The sequence below is a fragment of the Asterias amurensis genome, chromosome 17, assembly GCF_032118995.1.
Source record: "Asterias amurensis chromosome 17, ASM3211899v1".
Lineage (NCBI taxonomy): Eukaryota > Metazoa > Echinodermata > Asteroidea > Forcipulatida > Asteriidae > Asterias > Asterias amurensis.
Genome location: NC_092664.1, coordinates 12,445,426 through 12,467,128, shown reverse-complemented (window position 1 = coordinate 12,467,128; position 21,703 = coordinate 12,445,426). Strand labels below are relative to the sequence as shown.

The 21,703-nt window shown below is 39.3% G+C and overlaps 1 protein-coding gene across 1 annotated transcript; it reads right to left on the bottom strand.

Moving 5' to 3' along the window:
* Positions 1-1,761: 1,761 nt before the first annotated feature.
* On the bottom strand, positions 1,762-21,621 carry LOC139949570 (uncharacterized). Its single transcript, XM_071947968.1, has 14 exons — positions 21,460-21,621; positions 13,556-14,035; positions 12,685-12,864; positions 11,997-12,116; positions 10,994-11,480; positions 10,601-10,645; positions 9,893-9,993; positions 9,387-9,454; positions 8,572-8,765; positions 7,025-8,074; positions 6,042-6,158; positions 5,209-5,325; positions 4,819-4,851; positions 1,762-4,451 (listed from the first exon to the last, which is right to left on the bottom strand). The coding sequence occupies exons 1-14, from the start codon at positions 21,529-21,531 to the stop codon at positions 4,108-4,110; spliced, it is 3,408 nt and encodes a 1,135-aa protein (XP_071804069.1). The 5' UTR covers positions 21,532-21,621; the 3' UTR covers positions 1,762-4,107.
* Between the last annotated feature and the right edge of the window lie 82 nt (positions 21,622-21,703).

Genomic DNA, 21,703 nt, shown 5'->3' with positions numbered 1-21,703 from the left:
CAAACGTGTCCAGTACCTTTAACTATCTGTCCACGTCGTTTCGCAACTAGATAATAAAGTCAGCTTGAAGGTCGAGTAAGCTTGATTCTATTGTACTGGAGATGCACTGAGGCATGGAACTCGCAGGAAGGTGGGGCTTAATTGCCAGGAGTATTGAGCGATCACATATACAACACAATGGAATTGTGCACCAGTTGTTTTGGTCATTATTTTTAAGCCTTTAGATGCGTCAACGGTCTTTTAACTTGTTTTACGTTTGTTTAAGTAGAGCGCAGTGTTCCTCTTTCCTACAAATACACATGAATGGGTTTGAAAGATCTTGCTGTTTAAAAATCACTTAATTATTTTAGTGAATAAGAGCGCTCTCTCAGCACAGTGTGCCCAACTATGGTAGAATTTAACAGCACTTGTTAAATATTAGAACTATTTTAGGTAGAATATCTGTAAAACCTTATTTGTAGTGGCTCAACAATTTTATATCAGAAAATTAGGCAAAGAGTCTATTTTCCTTAGAACATGTTAATGCATTTTTTTTTCATTTAAGAAAACGGGTAGATACCTTTTTTGACGCATATGGCACCTGTTGCACGCGGCAACTGCAGCGCTCACAATATTGGGTCAATGTTGGTATGGATGAAACTAGTGACGACGTGCATACGATACGTCTCCTATGCGCAACTATGCACTGTTAAAGAGAAGAAAAACTTTGGTTGTTGAACTTGCCCAAATATACACATACAAATCTATTTAGATGGATTGAAGTACGGGAAAAAAAAATAAAATAAATAATAATAATGATATATAATACTGGTAATAATAGGCCACTTAGGATTTTTCTAAAAACGAAAATATAGAAAATACTAATAATAATTAAAACAAAACAAAATAAATCTAAATTTGCAAGAGTTTTGAATCAGCTTGTACAGTTGTCTTTATTTATTAGAAACGTATAGCCTTTTATTATCAATTACATTTAAGAAGGTACATTGAGGTTAATAGTTATAAAACTTGTAGTAATAAAACTATGCTCTTTTTGAAGCCAATCATGCTTCAGTATTTCAACATTATTGCAAGAACATTATTATACGCTCGTGGGAAATTTGCATAAATGAGTCCATCCAAAGTCCTATGGAGTTACAGCACCGGCAGCCATACATTGGCAAACAGGTTGCTAATCGTTCACACCAAAAAAACTCAATCTCAAAGGCATCCATTACTCCAGGGTGGAGGGAAGCAATTATAGTATCTTACATTCAATGTTTAATGTAAGAGATATGGATTTGCAGTTACTTTCTGTAAAATCACAATTTGTTACAGAGAAGAGTACTTTCCGCAAGACAGCACTTGACTCATAAGAGCCTTCAAAATGTACTTATATTGATTCATTGTTTTGAAATAAATGTAAGCTATGGCTCACAATATTATAAATATGTATATCAATATATATTTAGTAAGCTCCGTTTAAGATATCGCCATTATACTAATTGCTACAATATTTACTTGCATAATTTGTTATTTCAAAATGAAATCCAAACATATAAACTGGAAATATAAAAACAAATTTCTCAAAACTGCCTGGTGTAATATATAGTAGGGTTTAAAGAAACACGTTGCCTTTGATCGGACGAGTTGGTCAAAAGAAAATCGTTTGTAACCGTTTGTTATGAAATGCATATGGTTAGAAATATATTTTAAAAGTAGAATACAATGATCCACACAAATTTGCTTCAAAAATGCTCGGTTTTCCTTTTACTTTGCGAACTAACACGGTCGGCCAATTTTATTTTATGCGAGGGTAGGGAGTCAACCTACCCTCGCATAATTAATGGCCGACCGTGTTAGTCGACAAGGTAAAAGGAAAACCGTGCAATTTCGAGCGAGTTTGTGTGGATCATTGTATTCTACTTTCTACCCTTGTGGATTTCATCACAAACGGTTACAAACGCCTTTCAAGACCAACTCGACCGATCCAAGGCAACGTGTTCCTTTAAGCATATTTTTACATTATAAAAAAAAAAAAAATAACAAATCCAAATAAGTTAAGAGACATTATCTTTGTTGTGAAACTTCAAGCACTTAAAGACACTGGACGTTATTGGTAATTGTCAAAGTCTAAGTTGCTGTTAACATCATAAAACACAAGTTATGTTTTTTTTTGTGTGAGAGTAGGCCTATCCGGAATAGTTCTCAAATAGTTATTAAATGAATGAAGGAAATTGACTGAATGAAAGTAACAAAGCTCTTGCCGACGCTTTCCTACAAATTGAGCCCAACTTAACTTGTCCAATGCAACCTTGCGTACAATTCATTGTTTGTGTTGTATAAACGGTGCAAGAAATATTATTTAAAAAAGGAAAGGAACTGCTATATAATACAGGTTTTTTTCTCAGTGTTGCCATCGATTGGCTGCCAGTAAGAAATGCAAAATGACTTTAAAATAATATTAACAAAGCCTGAAAATAATTTTAAATAATTATTTTATAAAATAGTAATGATATTTTTTAGTAAAAATGGTGTAATATTATTTCATAAAATAGCAAAAAGTTGATAATACAAACATTGAAAAGAATTCTTCCACAGTATTGATATCGAATTGCTGTGATAATAAAATGCACAATATTATGATTACACGTTTCAAGGTTTATTTTGTTTCCACGGTAACAAATCTTATACAGCCATAATAATGTATGTACATGTTTCAATAATATATATAATAATACATATAAATGAGTTTGCGGTAACACGATGTAATAATCTCTAAATGAGTTGAGGTGGTTCTGAAAAGAACCGTCCGTTTCGATCGACGTTTCGATCAGTATGCTCTGATCGTCTTCTGGAGAAGATTCTTCTATTTCAAATCCTACTTAATAATAATACGGCTTGGCAAGGTAGATATAAAAACACTATGTTACTGACTACAGGGGAGCTCACTAAGAAGCAAAACTTATAAGCGTGAATCCCAAACAGGTACCCTCGTTGAGCTCAAATCAAACATGCATGTGATTGCAAACATACATAGGTTGAGTGATCAGTTAAAATAGCACAAGGTCTATTCCTCAAGGGCCGTACTGCTTTACATTACTACGAGTATTAAAAGAATAAACAATAGAGCGGATATCTATTGTTCTTTGCTCTGAGTACTGTTTTGTGTCAGCCTGCATCCTTACGATGGTGATTAATAATACACACATCACGCGCTGAATAGCATCATTAACTTCCCGCGAAAGGCAAGATATACTTTAATTTGATAATTTTTCCCTCAGACAATAGGAATATGTAATTACACTAAATTGCGACGTGGTGTAACAGCGCCCTCAACGCTCGCTGAAAAATCAAATGAACCAGTGAGCAAGTTCGGGTAAGCAACTAGACTCTTTTTCCCCTGGAGGGGGAATTTTATTCAAGTTTCTTCAATGTACAAAGCTACACAAACTACTGGTAAAACCATCTACTTATAGAACGATACTATTAAAAGAGAAATGGCAGATGGCAAAAGCAGTACATATGATGATATGCATGGCATTTAGTTGGTACATAGCAATACAAAAGGCTACCATTGTCTAAGTTGTTATTCTTAACTGAGAACATTTTTTTTTCCATTAAAAAATAATGATTTTTTTTTTCTATAAGAATAAACGAGGGCTTTCTGTCATTTATCTTCGTGCCATCTTATATGAAAACGGCAAAGAATGAGAGTTAAATTAAGAGCCGACCATTTAATATTAAGGACTTCAAACAGCTTGGTCGTGTTGTCAAAAATAATATATATTACTTGCGACGAGACTTGACCAGAAACTGACGTAGCTCTCGAATTGACCACAGGCCCTTTACGAAACAACTGGATTTGGTTTGGGCTTCGGTTCAGGCTAGCCTGTCCCGCGGTTGTTTTGACCAGTGTGCATGCTTTGCGTATACTCGCTCAGGGTTCAGACGAATACGGGCCTGAATCCGAATCCAAACCCGAAGCCGTGGTTTCGAAAAAGGTCACATGCTCCTGCAGTGCATGGTTCGATATAGTCAATCACCAGGTGCTTTATGGTTTCTGGTTAGTAATAGCCGGTGTCGTCAAGTCTAGTCGCTAACCCGTACTTGCTCAATGCGGTACCTTTAGTATTGCGTACAGAAATGTTCCACTTCTGTCTGATCGGTACCCAACCCCTCGCATATCCCCGGAACATTTCGATCGAGCGCTTGAAACAAAATGTCGCACTCCAAAAATATCCTCTGGCATACTTCCCTGCAGGGCGCCCTCTGCTGCTGGTAAAGTAAAGCAGACTGGGGATGGAATTCCGGATGTGCCATGGCGCAGAACATGAGCCTTGCGTCTGGGGAGCATGACGCAAGGGGTTTGACGATACCCCAGCCCGGGGCCTTGGTGTCTGATATGAACTGCCCGTAAGGAAGCACGTCAAGACATACCGGTACCACAATCGTAGATGGAACTGGTTCACCTTTAAGAAAGGGGGATACAAAAATGAAGAAAATGAAGATGAAAGAAAGTACCCGACCAACAAACACATCAACAAAACCCAACAAACAAACAAACACCTCAATAAATAAACAAACAACACGCCAATAAACACCACCAAACAAAGAAAAACCGCCTTTGGTTAAAAAACAAAAACATCAACAACAACAACAAACAATTTTGAATTTTAAATATTACATATACATATATTTTGTTTTTACTTTGTAAGCAGTCGATAGCTACACAACGTCAGAGCATCAAATTTCTACACTTTTGTCCCGAAAAGGTGTTTTTGACCACGCTCTTATAATGATTGAAACACAAATTATAGTTGTTGAGTTTTTACTTACTTGGTATTGAAGGGGCTGGTAAGACGCCAACACCTAAAATGCAGAATATAAAACAGTTTCATTAGTTTAAACATCGACCTCTGCTTTTCATTTCCATTTTGTTTGACACAGATTCAATTACACGAACCATGTTTGCTTTCACATGTAACCATTTACCCCTGGGCGTTGAGAAGCAACTACAGTTAAGTTTCTTGCTCAGAAAAGTGTCACATTTCGAATTTATACTCTGCTGATCAGACACAAGTGAGCTTGTACTCTTACTCGCTCGGGCAAGACACCCTGGTTAATGATCGACAAGACTGATTGCTAATGATCGACATGTGATCAATTACTGGCTAGTGATCGACATTATTTTCTTGCTGGTACTCAATCAAAATAATGTGTACGTACTTAGTTCGCAATGTTTTCCGTGGTAACCAGCTTGGCATCCGCACGCGTATGACGTAATAAGCTCAACTCGTCCAATACACGTGGCGCCATTGGCGCAAGGATTGGGCGTACACGGATCTAAACAGAGACAATATTAATATGAAAACAAACAAATTAATAACAAAAACATATTAAATGAATTTACATTGCGTTTTCTTTAGGACCAGCGTGTTTGAGGGCGCAATACATGAAGCAGAATAATGTTTACTGAAATATTATAATAGTGCCCATTGTTATACACCATGTCTGTCGGCAAGACACTTCAGGCGCAGAAGAGATGCGAAAGCAAGTGGGTCTAAAATGAGTTTTAGCACACAGATACAACGAATAATATGTGAATTTTATTTTGTTTGTTGTTTCACTCATCTAATAACTAATTATTTTTTGGGTGTATAGTATTTTTTCCTCAGTTGTTAGTTATTCTCAAAGAAACCGTGACAATTTTTTCGAAGATACATCAATTCATCGAGGTGAAGCGTACATCAAACTGATGCATAACAATGGCGTACTGAAAAACGTTTGGGTGAGATAAACCACTCTACCATTTTTTTTTTAGATTTCAAAATTAATGTAAGTGTGACATACGTCGTTTTTGTGAATTGAAGTCACAGGTAATTTTGAGGTGGACATTTTTAACAGGTCTGTATCTCTACAGTTGATGTTTTTCACACTCGAAACATGCGCCCTCATTTCACCGGGAAATGGCTTTATTGCAAAATTGAATTATACATCCTTTATTTCCTGTTGCAGTTTTTTTAAAGAAATATTGGTTGAGCACAGAATGTGAAACTCACCGATTTGACAACGATCTCCTCCGAACTCCATTGAGCACCTGCAGTAGGCTTGGCCATTCAAATCGAAACAGGATCCTCCGTTTAGACAGTGACCCGATGAGCAAGAACTCTGGGAGTCTAATCAGGCAAGAAACATAGGATTTGTTATTGTCATGAAAACACTATTTACAACTGCTATTTTCCAGTGAATTCCGGGTATTATTTTGTTGCAGATCCATTTTAAGGCGTAAGACACTGTTGGTAATATTCCTAAAACTAATTGTCAACACAAAAAACTTACTTGGAAACGAGCAATGGAGAGCTGGTGATAGAATAAAACATTGTGAGATTCTGAAACGATTCCCTTTGAAGTAGTTTTTGAGAAAGAAGTAATTTCTCAAAACACTTCAGGCCTAGCATCTGAAATAACTTCGGCTTGTCCATGTCTTTGTGTACAAACTATTATTGCGCTGCCAGCAGCACTTGTGCGTTTGGATTGGTTCAAAGTTTCTTAAAGCAAACATACGGAGCTTTAGGTGAAGGTTAAACCTAAGCCGTGGATTAGTCATCAAATACAGAAAATGGAAATATACTCCATTAGCAAGTTCGAGTGTGCACCATCATAACTCAAGATTGACTAGACTCAAACCTAGGTTGGTCGACAAATTAATGTGGTCGACCATTGGAGCCAACCTCAGTACCTTGTTTTCTTCCCTGGTTCCGATAGCCTGCTCCATGCTTACACATAATGCTTACATGCTATTTTTATTGTGTAAATGTTTTTACTAGAAGCGTGTTTTTGGATTACCCTTTTGGGGATCTATATTAATTGAATTGCTAGGAGCCAGTGACGCTATAAACGTGGATTGTGTGTACCGGGTGGTACCACAGATAGTTGACTATTGGCTATCGACACTGCGCATGTACGTTGCTGGTCAGTAGGCTAGTCGACTATTTTATGCGCACTTGAACTTGCTCTGTGTAAGAAAAAACCCAGCACTTACCACCTTGTTGGCCGTTTATCTGGAAACAGATGAATCCTGAATCCGATTCTGGTAGTGACGTGCTGCACAGCGCCCCCAACGCTTCTGCCTTAGTGGGATCCTTCAGTGCATGGACAAGGTTGACACACGCTGATCTGCAGGGCAGGTTACGACCCAGCAGACCATCGTCGCAAGAGGGCGCCAACAGACTACAAGTGACCCTTTGCAGTTCCTTGCCATGCTGTGACGTCACATCCACATCCTGCATCAGAGCGGTGTACACCTCCACGAGTTGGTTGGTATCACTCCAAAGGTGGAAGCGATTTGGGGTCCTAGTGGTGTTCTGGGACCAGCCTGCCTGCACGCATGTATTTAGTGGGTGTTGAGAGCAAACCGGGTTTGATAAGTCAACCGTAAATCTTGTTATCAACTTATTGGTAGATGGTTCCTTGGTGAACTGGTTTGTAGTGAACTCAAGTAAAGTCCGCGTTTCGCGCCTGTGTCTGAAACTTCCTGAAGCTTCCTCGAACGTGACCATTTCAGTTTGCATTGGAGTTGTTGATTGGCTCATTGTTGTTGGAGCTTCCTCAGTCGTGGCCATATCTAATTGCATTGGAGCATCTGATTGGCTCATTGTTGTTGGAGCTGCTTCTGTCATTGGTTGTTGGCTGCCATCAGCTGTTGGTGTGTCCATCTCCGTTGTCACATCATTCAAGGTTGTGGCTTGGTCGCTCTCAATATCAACTACCGAAGTCATTGCTTGTGTCTGAGTTGTTGTCGATGAAGAAGATTGAGAACTTTTTGTTGAGGTTGTGGATATTCGCCCTTGTGGACTTCCCGTTGATGTGGATGATCGGTCTGGGGGCCGGCTTGTTGTGGATGTTTCTGTTGTTGACTTTGTTGTTGATGGTGTTTGGTGGAGAGTGACAGTTGGTGGAACTTGGGTGGGGGATGGGAGCTGCATTGGACGAGTTGTCGTGCTGCCAGACTGTTGCGGTGCGTCAGTTGTCGTAGTGCCGGGCTGATGTGGATTTTCAGTTGTCGGACTAGCGCCAAAAACCATCTTACCTCCTGATGAGCAGTAGAATGAAGTTAACTTTACAATAAAGGAACATTGCAGAATCGTTTTTTTTTGCTAAACAAAACAGTTGCTGGCAGTGTGAGCACCAAGCATCATGTAAGCATCAATTTTGACATTTCAGACAGAAGCATTTCAAGGCAATTTTCCCACTATCATCATCATTAGACCGTGTACGTTTTGTGCAGATCTGTGATCTTTATATAGTAATTACGAGTTTTTCTTACCAATTATGTAATGATCCTTTAATATTGACTTGAAATACCATTATAGACGGTAGTGAAAAATTATTACAGACTTTGGGATTTTGTTATGCAGAGTCGTGGACGAGCGTTTTACTTCGAATCGGACTAAATTGCTGGTGCCCGAGTAATCACAGTGAGGGTTAGTGCACGGTCATGACACTTGTCTCCATGGGAGAGTCACTAGACCATAATTTCTTCTCTTACTCTAGGTGTATAAATGGGAGAATAATAAACTGTATACGTACCTACATAGAGATCCAGCTCCACAACAGTGACGTCACTGCTGCCATTGATCTTCATAGCATTAAGTGCTTTCTCAAGGTGTGAGGTGGCTGCCTTGTACCTACAATACATATCTCCATCTTGCAGATCGGTGGAAGGGCTGGGTCTTACGAGAGGCTTCAGTTGCACTGTGAATGTCACTATGATGCTACCTTGCCTACAAATAAGAGGGTCTGAAATCTGAGGAAAAAGCTTTTAAACTAACTACAGTTGCGGCCATATCTCGTAACCCCCCCCCTGCCCTTTTCAATGTTGGTTCTGATTGCACGGTCTTCTGCGTTCCTGTCAATATTGAGCGGGGGGGGGGGGGGCAGTGGAGCGGAGAGTGGACATGGATTGGTTTTATGTAACGTTAGAAATGGGTAGCCCAAGCATTTCTGCTGGGATTGTAGAAATGTTACGAGAAAGCAACTACGTTATTCAAGCGTTTCTGTTTATGTTGATGGTTTTGGTCAGTGGTAAGTGTTTTTGTTCGGATGGTGTCACAACAATTCTCACTTGATTGTGTCTCCACCATTCGAAGTGTCAAACCCTATACTCAATGTAGGTTATAATGGTATATGTGCAAACCTATAGATTATCTCCACCATAAAAAGTTCGAAGTCTTACTCATGTACAAAAGTAAGCCCACATGTACGCGATGTTACCACAATACTTAGATCTTATGTCCACCATGTTAAGTATCAAATCCAACACGTACATGATTTTACCACAAACCTCACTAGCCAAACCCATGCCAAATTTAAAATCCTAACTGTTTGGTTTAAACAAAACGTACCCCAGTTCTGTAATAGTTGTCTGTTCATAAAGACCGCTGTACGAGCTGTTCATGAAAGCATCCGTTGTCTAGGAAAGGAACAAGGAAAAAGAATTATACATACATTCTGTCTCTATTAAAACACAACTTGCCTTTGATAAAAAGGTGTGAAAATGCACTTGACAACTTTGGTATTTGGCAAATACCAGTATTCTCACTTCCATGTTGCATAAAATAAAAAACACATGAAAATTTTTACTCATTTGGTCATCGAAGTTGCAAGGAGAGTATAATGAAAGAAAAAACAAGCTCGTTGACAATGTGTGTGCTTTCAGATGCCAATAAATAGGCTGCAGGCCTGAAGTCTTTCATTATTCGAATGATAAACTACCTCTCTCAAAAACAACGTTCTTCTTAGGGAGCCGTTTCTCACAATCTTCAATGTTACCAACAGCTCTCCATTGCTTTGAACATTTATTTGTTTTCTAAAACAATATTTTGCCCTATAAGGCATTAAGTAAACTCACCACATTAGTAACATACTCTTTGAGTGTTGTATTGGTCCATGATTGTAGAGATGAAAGGCTTAGGCCTCGGATTCTTATTTCACCTTCTATTTTTACAATTTCTAAGAATGGAATAAGAGGAAAATTTAATAAATAGGTAAAACAGGCGTTCCATACAAAATGTTTTGCATAGAGTGTCGATGCTGATCAAGAACACGGGAATCAGGCGCTGGTGTTTCTGATCAGCTGAGTGTGGGTTCGAGGGCTAAGTGTGGCCATCTTGAAATAGGATGTCGACATCCGAAGATCCTAGTTCAATATTTCATCTGAGACATCCCAATATCAAAGGTCTAAAGATGGTGGTATCTTGAAAATTGGATGTCGACATCCCAAGATAATTTGTCCGAGAATGACGGAATCTTGAAAATTGAATGATGACATCTCAGGATAAAAGTAGGTTGTCAACATTCTAAAAACATTTGTCTGAGGATGAAGATAGAATGTCGACATTTGAAGATGTCTTGTATGAGGATAACGTCATCTTGAAAGAATAGAGGTCGACACCCTTTAAGATTATCGGGACGACACCATTTTTTCCCACAAGATGTTGTCCTTCCGAGACAAATCATATCAGGATCTCAACAAACGACACTTTAGAATCTCCGTAAAAAGAGAGGAAATAAAGTTATCACAAAATTGAATAAAGTGTCGTAGTTTCTCGCCACTCACCTGTTACTGTCGGAGGTCTTGTAGGACCATTTCCAACTCTAACTCCTATGACATTAAGTGCGAACAATAAAACAATGTTATTATAGATTACATCTGTAAAGATCGGTTGTCTTTATTCCGATTGACTTTGCATCTTGGATAAAGAAAACTAAGTTGGTTTTGGCGTACACTATTATTGTGATTTGATGAGCGTCTATACCCTTTGTCCTGAAAAAAAAAAAAATCAACAGGATACATTCTGTAGAACAATTTTTGGGACAAAACATGAATCCCAACTCAGTGTGAATGAAGATGTATGAAACCAGTTTTACCTGCTAACCTCGTAAGCCATCACTTTTAAGACAAAATGAGTGAAAATCACAGACCAATGTTTCCACCAGTGTGAACGCGTACCTAGTATTGTATTAAGATCTGCGAGGTTGATGAACAATATCAGAGCTATGACCACTGAGACAAGCGTGAACGTGGCTGTTGCCATTATCATCAGTACGTAGAATCGCACCATGCTCCCCTTCTTACTGCCATCTTTCTCCGGGTCGAACTCCGTACCGAATAGGCGTTTCTTCATATCGTCGCCCGACTCCAGACTATTGCACTCAACTGTATCGTCAGACATAAGGAGAGGCGGGGGTATGTCCTCCAGAGTCAATTTGATTTCAACCTCTTTCCCGTCGTCGTGGGTTCTCGCATCGACTTGAACGTCTGGGGTCGAGCTCTTTCCGTTCTGTTTCGAAAGACTGACAGTATCCTCGGTTTTTGAGTCAGGGCTTTGTGACGTAATAGTGACGTCACTGGATTGTTTGTCGTCTGGTTTGGATTGTTCAGCATTGGGTGAGGGCTCGGTATCTGTTGCAAGTATCGGAGTGCCGAAGGTTGATAACTGTGTGAAAAAAATATACATATATTATTTCAGTAAACATTCGTTGTTTCGATGGTTTGACTCATTTCAGCTCTGAAACCTTTATAGGGCGGGAGCCCTTACACAGAACTTTTGTTCTCAAATTTGTAAGAGTCGGTGTTCGTTTATAAATGCTGCAGCAAGGAAGTTATTGCTGTTTGGTTGCCGCTGCTTTCACGTCGCTATAAGCAAGGGTGACCGTTTTTCTTTCTGTTTCTCAGCAAGTACTCAGCTGTAACTTTAAGAAGTGACTTGCATTATATCTTCTTTCCTGTTATGCCTATAAAACCCAAGTGTTCGTTGACAAATCTCAAAACATAGCAACACAAATTTGTTGCTGTTTTCCTGACCCTACCTTTGTAAAAACGACAATGAAACAAACAGGCCACCTTGCAACCGAACATGATAATCGTACGTTATTCTTATAAGAAAGAGTTTATCCCATTATCTGTATTGTTTTATATAACTTATCGGGTATTGTATTATTAGTTGCCTTGCCTTCGGGGCAGTAGAAACCACTGTCACGACTGTTTCGTGAGGTATGTTACTGCTGTTCGCTGCTGCATCCACGGTAGGGTCGGTACCAGTTGCTGTTACTGGATGGCCAAACGTTGACATCTGAAAAACAATGCAACAGAAAAGACAGAGAAGTTACTAAATAGCCGAAAGGTTCACAGTACCCAAACTCTGGTGTGGTCAGCAGCAGAGTGTGGGTTCGAGTCCCAGTGATGCCACTTGTTACGTATGAGCAATGCACAGAACTATAACTTCTTCGTACAAAATGGAGTAGTGCATTCTGCCTTACCACCCAGGCTCCCACCCAGTGGATGATGCCCGTGCCATTTTACTTGCGGACCAAGGTTACCCTGTTTCAGCCCCAGGAGTAGGCGGCAACCTACCCCTACCCTGGGGACAAGACATCTGATCAGTAAATAGTAGCCCTTAATTTGCCGTCCGTTGCCATGTATCTCTCACAAATGAAATAAAACCAACACACTTTGAGTAGACTGGGGTGGATTTCACAAAGAGTTTGTCTTTTTTGAACTCATTGTCCTAACTTAGGACTAGCCCTAAGTTCTAAATATCTCTAAGGACTAGTCTTAGTTTAACCCGTTTGTGCAATGGGGAGGGGGGTAAAATAAAGAAAAAATTGTAACGGAAATTTGATTCGTAACCTCAAACGTACCTTTGGGGCAGCTGGAGAAGAACCTGCGGCTGTTTCAAGTATCGTAATAGTGGTTTCTTTAGGATCTGCATGAGGTTGGATTTGCACCGTGGTGTCCGGTTTGACGACTGCTTCACTTGGTTCAGAGATTTGGGCGTTAGCAGGGTCAGCGCTCTCTGGCTTGTCATTTACGTCTTGGATCTGCCAAGGAGAGGTTCGTTGAAACAACATATCAAACATGAAACAGGCTTCTACAATATATTTGTTTGATTATTCCTCATAACAATAATGATCATTGAGGCTCGCCAAAAGAGAAATTGACTTGGATTTTTTTTTAAGAAGAATTTGGGGTTGAACAAAGAACAATATCAACAAGAGTGAGACTCGAACCGAAGACCTCCAGATAATTTTTTTATTTTTTATTTTTTTAAATAAGATTAACAGGAGGTTATACATGAGGAAATACATTTTTAACATACCTAGTCCTTGTTTATTTTAGTCTGGAACGTTCAGGTCATAATTAAACAGTAGATTTTGAACTTTTCTTACAACCACAAAAACTAGGAAAATGTGTTTACAAGCCGTAAATCGGCATGGCTTTTTCACTGTTATTTTTCCCGACTCATCACTCCAATGGATTTTTATGTTTTTGTTTTTGTTTTTTTCATGGTTGGTCACACAAAACATGAAAATTGCCTGCAACCTGTTTCAGCTTTCAAGTCTTGTATAATTCATTTAACTCTTTTTAAATAAATTATCAAACTCTTTGAGGTACATCTTATTTTGATGACAGTTTTTCCCCTTATGCCTTTCACTCGACGGCGGTATCTGCTTGTTATAGTTTTGGTATTGTCCAACGAGCTAAAAAATAAAAAAAATACAAAATAGCTACCTTGGGTGGACTTGGTGGAGGGGGAACATTATCTATGGGCGGCGGACTTGGAGGTGCTGGCACATTCGCTATTTCTATGGGTGGAGGACTAGGGGGCGGAGGTGTGATGTCCGAGGATGAGCTTGGAGTTGATGGTCCGGCTACTACGGGCGGTGGAGGACCTGGGGGTGGTGGTATATTCACGTCCAAATCAACGGGTGGAGGTGGTGGTGGTGTGTCTACTTCCACGGGTGGTGGGCTTGGGGGTGGTGGTATATCTCCTGATGTTTCAGTCAGTGTTGGATTGTTTTCCTTTGTTATGCCGGGTGAAGCATTTAGCACTGCATCCAGCAGACTATCTGTGGTGTTTTCTTTGACACTGTTGGTGTCCGGTTTGGTGTCCACCCCCTTATCGGGTGTTGGTGTGTCCTTGTCGATGTCGTCGGGTGTTGCGTTGGTACCCAGGTCTACTGTGCTGTTTTGTTCGCCGAGCGTGTTAAGCTGAGAAAAAAATGTGAATGGGATGGTTAGTTGATTGTTAAAACACAACTTTAATGTTCAATCTCAAACTATATGTAACTTCGGCTTTTTCCTCTGTTTTTGTATTCAAGTCGCATAACACACGAAGCCCGAGGGCCACGTCAAATGTGGGCTCAAATCAACTTTTTGTCCAGGGGCCCTTGCCACCTAGTACTCCTATGGGTGAAACAGGGTTACCCCATAGTCCATACGGATGTAGGTATGGGTATCATCCATGAATCGGAAGCCATCATTCTGTGCCCCAGTAGGAGAATTAACGTGAGCTTTAGAGGAGGATGACTCAAAACAGGGCGCTTTCAGAAGAAGTTTGTAGGCGGGGGGGGGGGGGGGGGGTGCGACAGAATCTCAAGAGGGATACAATTTCCTGCCACACCGGCTGCACTTTTCAAGAATACCCCGGGGTTTTACCATTTATCCTGCCCCCCCCCCCCCCCCCCCCCACAGAGCAGGGGAGGTTATCCCCCGGGTCATGATGCCCATTTGCAGGGGTAGATCAGGAGTAAAGCGATTCATGTGTGGAAGGGCTGGCCGTTACTTACACGCCCAGGGAACAAGTAGTGTAAAAAGGACTCAGACTAACAATAACAGAGGGCGCCCTACTTAAAGACGTCAATGGTATAAGGTATATTACAATTGCCATGCAGGCGTCTACTCCATTTTGATCACAGTTTCTAATAAATACCAAAGAACAATTGATTATAATTATAATTTTGTAAAGTGCGCCCAACCCGAATTGCAAACCATTTTTATTCCCAGACAAGGAAACAAAAAATTGTGTTCTTATCTTCAAATCTTCATAGCAAACCCTTATTTTTGAAAGAAATAATGCACTTTTTTGTATTTCTTGTTCCGCATTCACTATTGGTGGTTTCCGCGATTGATAACAATCTAGAAATGCTTACAGAATCAATAACTATGGGGATGGAAGTTAAGGAACATGTTTCTCGACAATGATTTAACGTACAATAATTTCATTTATTTTGTTGACTATAAAAGTAGGTATAATTTCCTTGATTTGTGCGAGCTTCGTTTCCTATTAATAGTACTTTTCTTTTCTCTGCTTTATCTCATTTTGTATAAACAAAAGTTAAAATACATTGTATGCAAATTAAATCCGGTAATTTTTTTCAAATGTATGTTCCATTTCGATCAATAATGAACAGTTTTGTTTATTAATATACACGCAGGACGCACTGAACACCATACACATAATGTCATAACGTTTTCTTGTTTTGTAAACATGAAACTTTTCCACATTTTTTGTACCAGCCGGAATTTTATGAAGAGTTTTGAATTTTGACTGTTTGCGTGTTTAGCAAGTGAGATTTATGTCTACGGTGTCACCACAGAGCTCACTTGGTTGTTATCCCACCATGTAAAAGTCTAACTCCTACTTGAGTACTATCTTATTGTTTAGGCTGTGCAATCAATCATCGTTTTAGTTCTTAGGTTGCCCAATGGTTACCCTCTTTGCATAAGAAGCATTGAACATGGTGTTGGCCTAGTGGTCAAACCGGTTAAGAAACGGCACCCTTTATTTTACTGTTGCTATTTTGACAAACTTAACAAACTACTCCTTAAATTAAAAGTTAACACATGAGGACATTACTTTTTATTTTAAAACTCGCGACATAATTATACACCTCTTTTGTTACCCACCCCTTCCACAAACACACGACTTTCTTTGAGTAAAACATGCCTTAAATGTTTACGCGTTTGGACATTCATTGCACATGACAAATGATTGTTAAGCTTTGGTTACCGTTACTTTAACAACCAGCCTAAGTTTTTACACTTAATTATAAGTTATTCGTTAATTATGAAGCCATCGGATTGGTTTGGTGTAATAAATGGCAGCTTGCATGTTGTGTCACACAATCATGTGCTTCACAATATCTTTAAAACGCAATTTGATGGGTGCGGTTTCCTGGATACCATGCTATTCTGTTTAAAGTGACAGTTGACAGTAAAACTAATACTAACACTGATTTGTTGATGTGATCTGATGATGTCTTCGCAACTTTACTGTCGTCACGTGGTCATTGTGTGACGCATCACCCCCTTGCACTATCAGATCATCAACAGTTCACATTGTTATGCGTCGCAGGTGTTCAAGTGCGCTAACTGCTATTATTATTAACTGCCCAGTTAGCGGGACCCGCAGTACAGTAATTTGCAAAAAAAAAAAAAAAAAAAAAAAAAAAAAAACAACAACATTGCAAAAACGCGTACAAGTGCGCGAACGGGGGGTAAAATGAACGGGACGGCAACACAATTAATTCGACTGACAAAATAATAATACAAACGGGGAAAAAAGGACGAGAAAATAATAATCAGAGCGGGAAAAATTAACGGGGCTGGGGAAATAACACGGGAAAGGAAAACAGAAAAGGGACTAAAATGATACGGGACAGAAAAAAATAAACTGAACGGGAAAAAAAATAAACGAAACGGAGTACAAACAAGGACAGGGTATTTTTTATTGTAAAGTCACTCTTTGCTTAGCAATTAAGATTGATACTAAGTTAAGATCAATCGTAGTGCTTTGTGAAATCGAAAGAGCGCATTACACTAGCGGGACCCGCGCGTAGCGCGTGTTTCCCGCTAGTCTCCCTTATAATGCAAACACATTAAAGGCACTGACAGGACTTCTTTGGCACCATTGTCAAAGACCAGTATTTTCACTTGGTGTATCCAATAATGCGAAAAATTACAAAATTAATCAGTAATTTTGTAACTCCATTGGTCACCGAATTTGCAAGGGAGTAGTAAAAGATAAGAAAAAAGCACCCTTGTTGCACACAATATTGTATGCTTTCAGATGCATAATAAAAAAACTTCAGGTCTAATGTTTTGTGTTTTTAGAGTAAGAAATTGCCTCTTTCTCAAATACTACGTTACTTCAGTAGGAGCCGTTTCTCGCAATGTTTTATACTATCAAACTCTCCCCATTACTCATAATCAAGAAAGGTTTTATGATAATAATTATTTTGAGTAATTACCAACAGTGTCCACGCCCTTTAAAAGAAACACTGGTATGGAAAACAAAAAACAAAAAAACGATTTATATTTGACCAAGAGCCAAAACTCAATGCCAATAACACGCTAAGGGCGTTAATGTCACCTACTCACCCATACAAATATGAAAAACATGCCATATTAAATATTATTTTAGATGTTTTATTTTCAGACAAAATGGATTTTGGATCCGGGTTGTATGTTTTTGAAAAGCATGGCGGTGTTGTTGTACGTGTGTGGAAATATTTTGGCATTTCCTTGTGGGTTCAGTCCCATGGGGTAAGTGAAGATCCAGTATGTGATATAGTCTTTGGGAACTTATCTGAAACAAAGAGAGGGTGAACGAAAAGATTCCATTAAAAAAAATATCCCTCGTTTTTGTTTGTTTACAAAGAGCTATAAATAGGAGAGTTTTTGTAATTATTCAAAATAATTTGGTGTCAGCTTCTTCACATACATTGCATTGCTTGGTGGTGGTGGTGGGGGGGGGGGGGGTCTATCCAATCGTGTCCACAAACCCCTTAAAAAAAATTGTGTTATTGTAATTTTTAACTTATAATGTATTATTTAAATACATAGTTTTACCTGTAATGGCAGTTATCCGCGGTCGGATGCTATTTTTGTATATATTTTTTCACACTGTGTGAGAGAAATGCAAACTGGAAGTCCGTCACCGCGGCCATTACTGGGTGAGTTAAAACAACCGTAGGTGTGGATTGATTTTATTTTGGTGAAACTCTCGGAAAAGCACTGTAGAGCTAATTCTTCTGTGAGGACTCAAACTCTGATGTGTATGATTGTGAGTTTTGATTCGAGTCTCGGTCAAACGGTCATAAGTATTTTTAGCAATAGGCAATTTTTTACCATAATTGCTTCCAAGTTGTATTAAATGGGAGCTAAGAACACATGACTTGTACAATAATTATATGAAAGTGTGTTGTCGCCAAATAGTCTACCCCATCAGTCCCAAGTTCCGATGGTTGAATCATTGAAGGGTGGGTTCTAATCCCGGTAATGAAACTTGTGTTTTCGAGCTTGCACTTATTAACCATTATTTTGTCTCTCGACCCAAGTGAAGTGGGAGCCGGAGAAAGCTGATGATGGTAGTAAGTTGGACCAACCCCTTAGTGATAATTTAAGCAGCTATGATCGTATGCTCCCTGGGGTGGATTTTACAAAGGTAGTCCTAACTTAGGACTAGTCCTAGGCAATGCTAAGAGGTAGGACCAGTCCTAAGTTAGGATGAGTTACTGGTCCTAACTTAGGACCAGTCCTATCTCTTAGCATTGTCTAGGACTAGTCCTAAGTTAGGACTACCTTTGTGAAATCCACCCCAGAGGAGTTAAGGAAGTTTGAGGAAGAGTAAAAGACGCCTATGTCCGATGAATATGGATTAGAATAATTCTGTAAAGCGCATTGACCTAGCTATTAGGAGGACCATGTGCGCTATATATAATAGCAAAGTGTTATTGATAATTTTATTTAAAAAAAAAAAAAAAAAAAAAAAAAAAAAAAACACCGTCAAGTATGAAATGGCGCCTTCCCATTGACCGATGCAAGTCTTTGTAACCGTGTTTAAAATTGGGACCCGGAAAACAAACTGCGCAATTTTTTTCTTTTTTTCTGATGTTTTAAAAACCCAACGTTTGGGGATCCGAGGTCAGCAAAAATAAGGTCAAAAACGTGCACAACTTGCGTTGGTGATGGCGGGTTGCGCATTATGTAGTGTTGTTTTGCACATCTTTTCTGTTGCAGCCTTTAACGTATTCAGTCTGACTAAATTAATATTAAAGTCGCATCCCCTTACGGTGATCCCCTGGCTGCCGCTTCCCAGGTTGTATCGTAGTTTGGGTGTGATCCCTGGCTACACGGCAGTTAACGGTTGTATGGCTTCTGACTGGCACCCCCGAACAAAGATATTGACAAAATAGGGACACCGCCAACATAGGGCTAGATAGCTCAGTTGGTAGAGCGCCGGCACGTTAATCCGGAGATAGTTGGTTCGAATCCCACTCTAGTCAATTCTTTGTTCAACCCCAAAAATTAAATTAATATTACTAAGGTTCAACAAAAGCACGTCTTTATTGGCTGTGTCATTTTTTTCTGGCGTAGTGAGCCAAACTATGTCATGTTTGGGAGTAGCGAAGTAGCATGAAATACTGTTTTCTTTTTTACTCAAGAATGCAAACATGCTTTCGTTCGGTTCTCACGAGTTCAACTCCTAGGTGGGCATGGGGTTACTGGGCCAAATGTGTCAATGATAATGGTTTTAGGTTAGAAATGTGGTTTCAATTAAAGGTAAGGTCATATAATATTTGTTTTTGTTAACGTGAATGCTTTTAAGGGCAACATAATGAAGAAAGATAACATGTAATTTTCTGTTGAAAACAATGTCTACTACTTGTGGAGAAAGCGTCAACAAACTTTCGCAGTGTTTTCACAAGAACGTATCCATTCACGCGTAGCCAGGTGATAAAATTTGGGTACCAACCACATATCAGGCCGCAGTATTCGCTAACACTGTAACAGACACCAACCCACAAACAAATTATGAGAAACGATTTATGCATGCAATGCTTCTTATTAGAAGCCCTTTTCAAAACCACTGTTTCGGCTTTGGATTCGGCTTTAGGCTCCATCCTCGCGTCTAAAGCCACGAGCCCGTACGCAAAGCACGCACGATATTTATTATTGTCAAAACAACAGTAGGGCCAATCTAGCCTGAGTCGAATCAACACCCGAAGCCGTAGTTTCGAACAGGGCCATAGATTCAAAGCAAGTTATTGGGTGAAGGCAAGCAAAACCGTTCTTCAAAGGAACACACTTTCTAAAAAGTATTAGCTCATAATAATAATAATTTGAACAGCTGAGGCTTTTCACCAAGTCATTTTTTTTAGATCGTTATTGTTAAAACGTGCACTTTTGTGGTATGCAAACTCGCCCCAAACAAGGCTGAAAGCCACTCATGGGCATATACCAAGAAGAAACAATGATACATTGAGACAATAACTCAGGGGAGACTCAATGCAGGAATTGATTAATTAAAATTGTACGATGGAGGGAAACATGCACCAGGCAAGGCACCAGGGAGTTTGAAGAGATGCAGTATGTTTCCCATCATTATGAACCCAACTTTAAACGAACATTTTCTGACCTTGGTACGTGCTGCGGTCGCGGCACCCTCATCTTATTCATTTTTAAACATAGTGTGACCGACCCACTGACCATAGTCATTTATAAAATACTCCGAGGATAAAAGTTGTCCCCTACCTCCCATATATTCATTTTGTTTCTCCCCTTAATAAACTTGATCTATTTTCATTCCATGCCCGTGTTTATAAATAAGAGCGATGGGGGAACAGACATAACTCCCGATAATTGTTAAAGATTGATAATGACAATAGTTGTAGTGAGTGAGACGTTGAAGCAGTTCGCCCATTGGCTCTTTAAAGAGAAGGCTCCGAGGTCAAAATAATGGATGCACAAACTTTCCAATAATAATTTATAAAGTCCGCGAGAGTCTTGACTCTCGAGCCACGTTAAAGATGGTGTAAAAATAATATGCCACTATTTGAGCGAAATTTGAAAAGATCCACCAGAAACGACAAAATGAGTATATTATTATTTTCCAAATGATTTTTTTTGTAACTAGTCAACAGGTCCCTATTGAAGGCCTTTTTGACTTCATTATCCTCCATTTTTTTCAAGAAAGAACCAATACTTTCTGCAAAATTCCCCAGTTATGTTTGAAATAAGATGCTGTGGCGAAAGTTGTTAGAGTGGTGGCATATACATTTAAAACCGTTTTAATTTTAGGAAAAGGTTGCAATAACATGTTGTTAAACAATTGTTAAACAATTGTATTCACAGGCTTGGTAGAAAGAGGACCAAGCCGCTGTCGCATTTTTTTCTTCTCACAATTATTTTAAGTAGTTCTTGTCGTTCCCAGTGCCTTTAAATGCAGTGGACACTATTGGTAACTACTCAAAACAATTGTTAGCATAACAACTTACTTGGTTAAGCAATGGAGAGCGGCTGAAAGCATCGTAAGAAACGGCTAGATCTGAAGTAACGTAGGTTTCGAGAAAGAAGTAATTTTCCACGAATTTGATTTCGAGACCTCAGAAATAGATTTTGAAGACTCGAAATCAAGCATCTGAAATCACACAACTTATGCAACAAGGACGTTTTGTTTCTGTCATTATTCTCTCGCAACTTCGACGACCAACACAGCTCAAAATGTTCAAGGGCTTGTTATTTTATGCATAAATTGAGATACACCAAGTCAGAAGACTGGACGTTGACAACATTACCAGTACTGCCCAGTGCCTTCAATTAACCTGTAAATACATTAACTGAAATCTCACCTTAATTGTCGGGTCATCACTGCCAGGCTCAGACTCTGTTTTCCCGGCACTTTTACTTGGACAGGATCCCATCGTAGACTATCTCTGAATGTGGTTTGTATTCAACTTCCCTCAGTACAAACTTGACCTAAGCTGACAGAGCGTGTGAGTCCTTAGGGTTCAGGCTGGTATTCAAGAATGACAAATTTGAAGTGATCCAAGAAATTATATCTTTCGGAACTATGCCAGAGGCCACAAGCCGGAT

Bases quoted from the DNA above. Each gene is read 5' to 3' on its own strand.
- LOC139949570 (XM_071947968.1), bottom strand. From the start codon at position 21,531: ATGGGATCCTGTCCAAGTAAAAGTGCCGGGAAAACAGAGTCTGAGCCT. The intron at 12,865-13,555 runs GTAGCTATTTTG...TCTCCTTGGCAG, and splicing joins CTCCACCAAGTCCACCCAAG to ATCCAAGACGTAAATGACAA. The intron at 8,075-8,571 runs GTACGTATACAG...ACTGCTCATCAG, and splicing joins GGAGCTGGATCTCTATGTAG to GAGGTAAGATGGTTTTTGGC.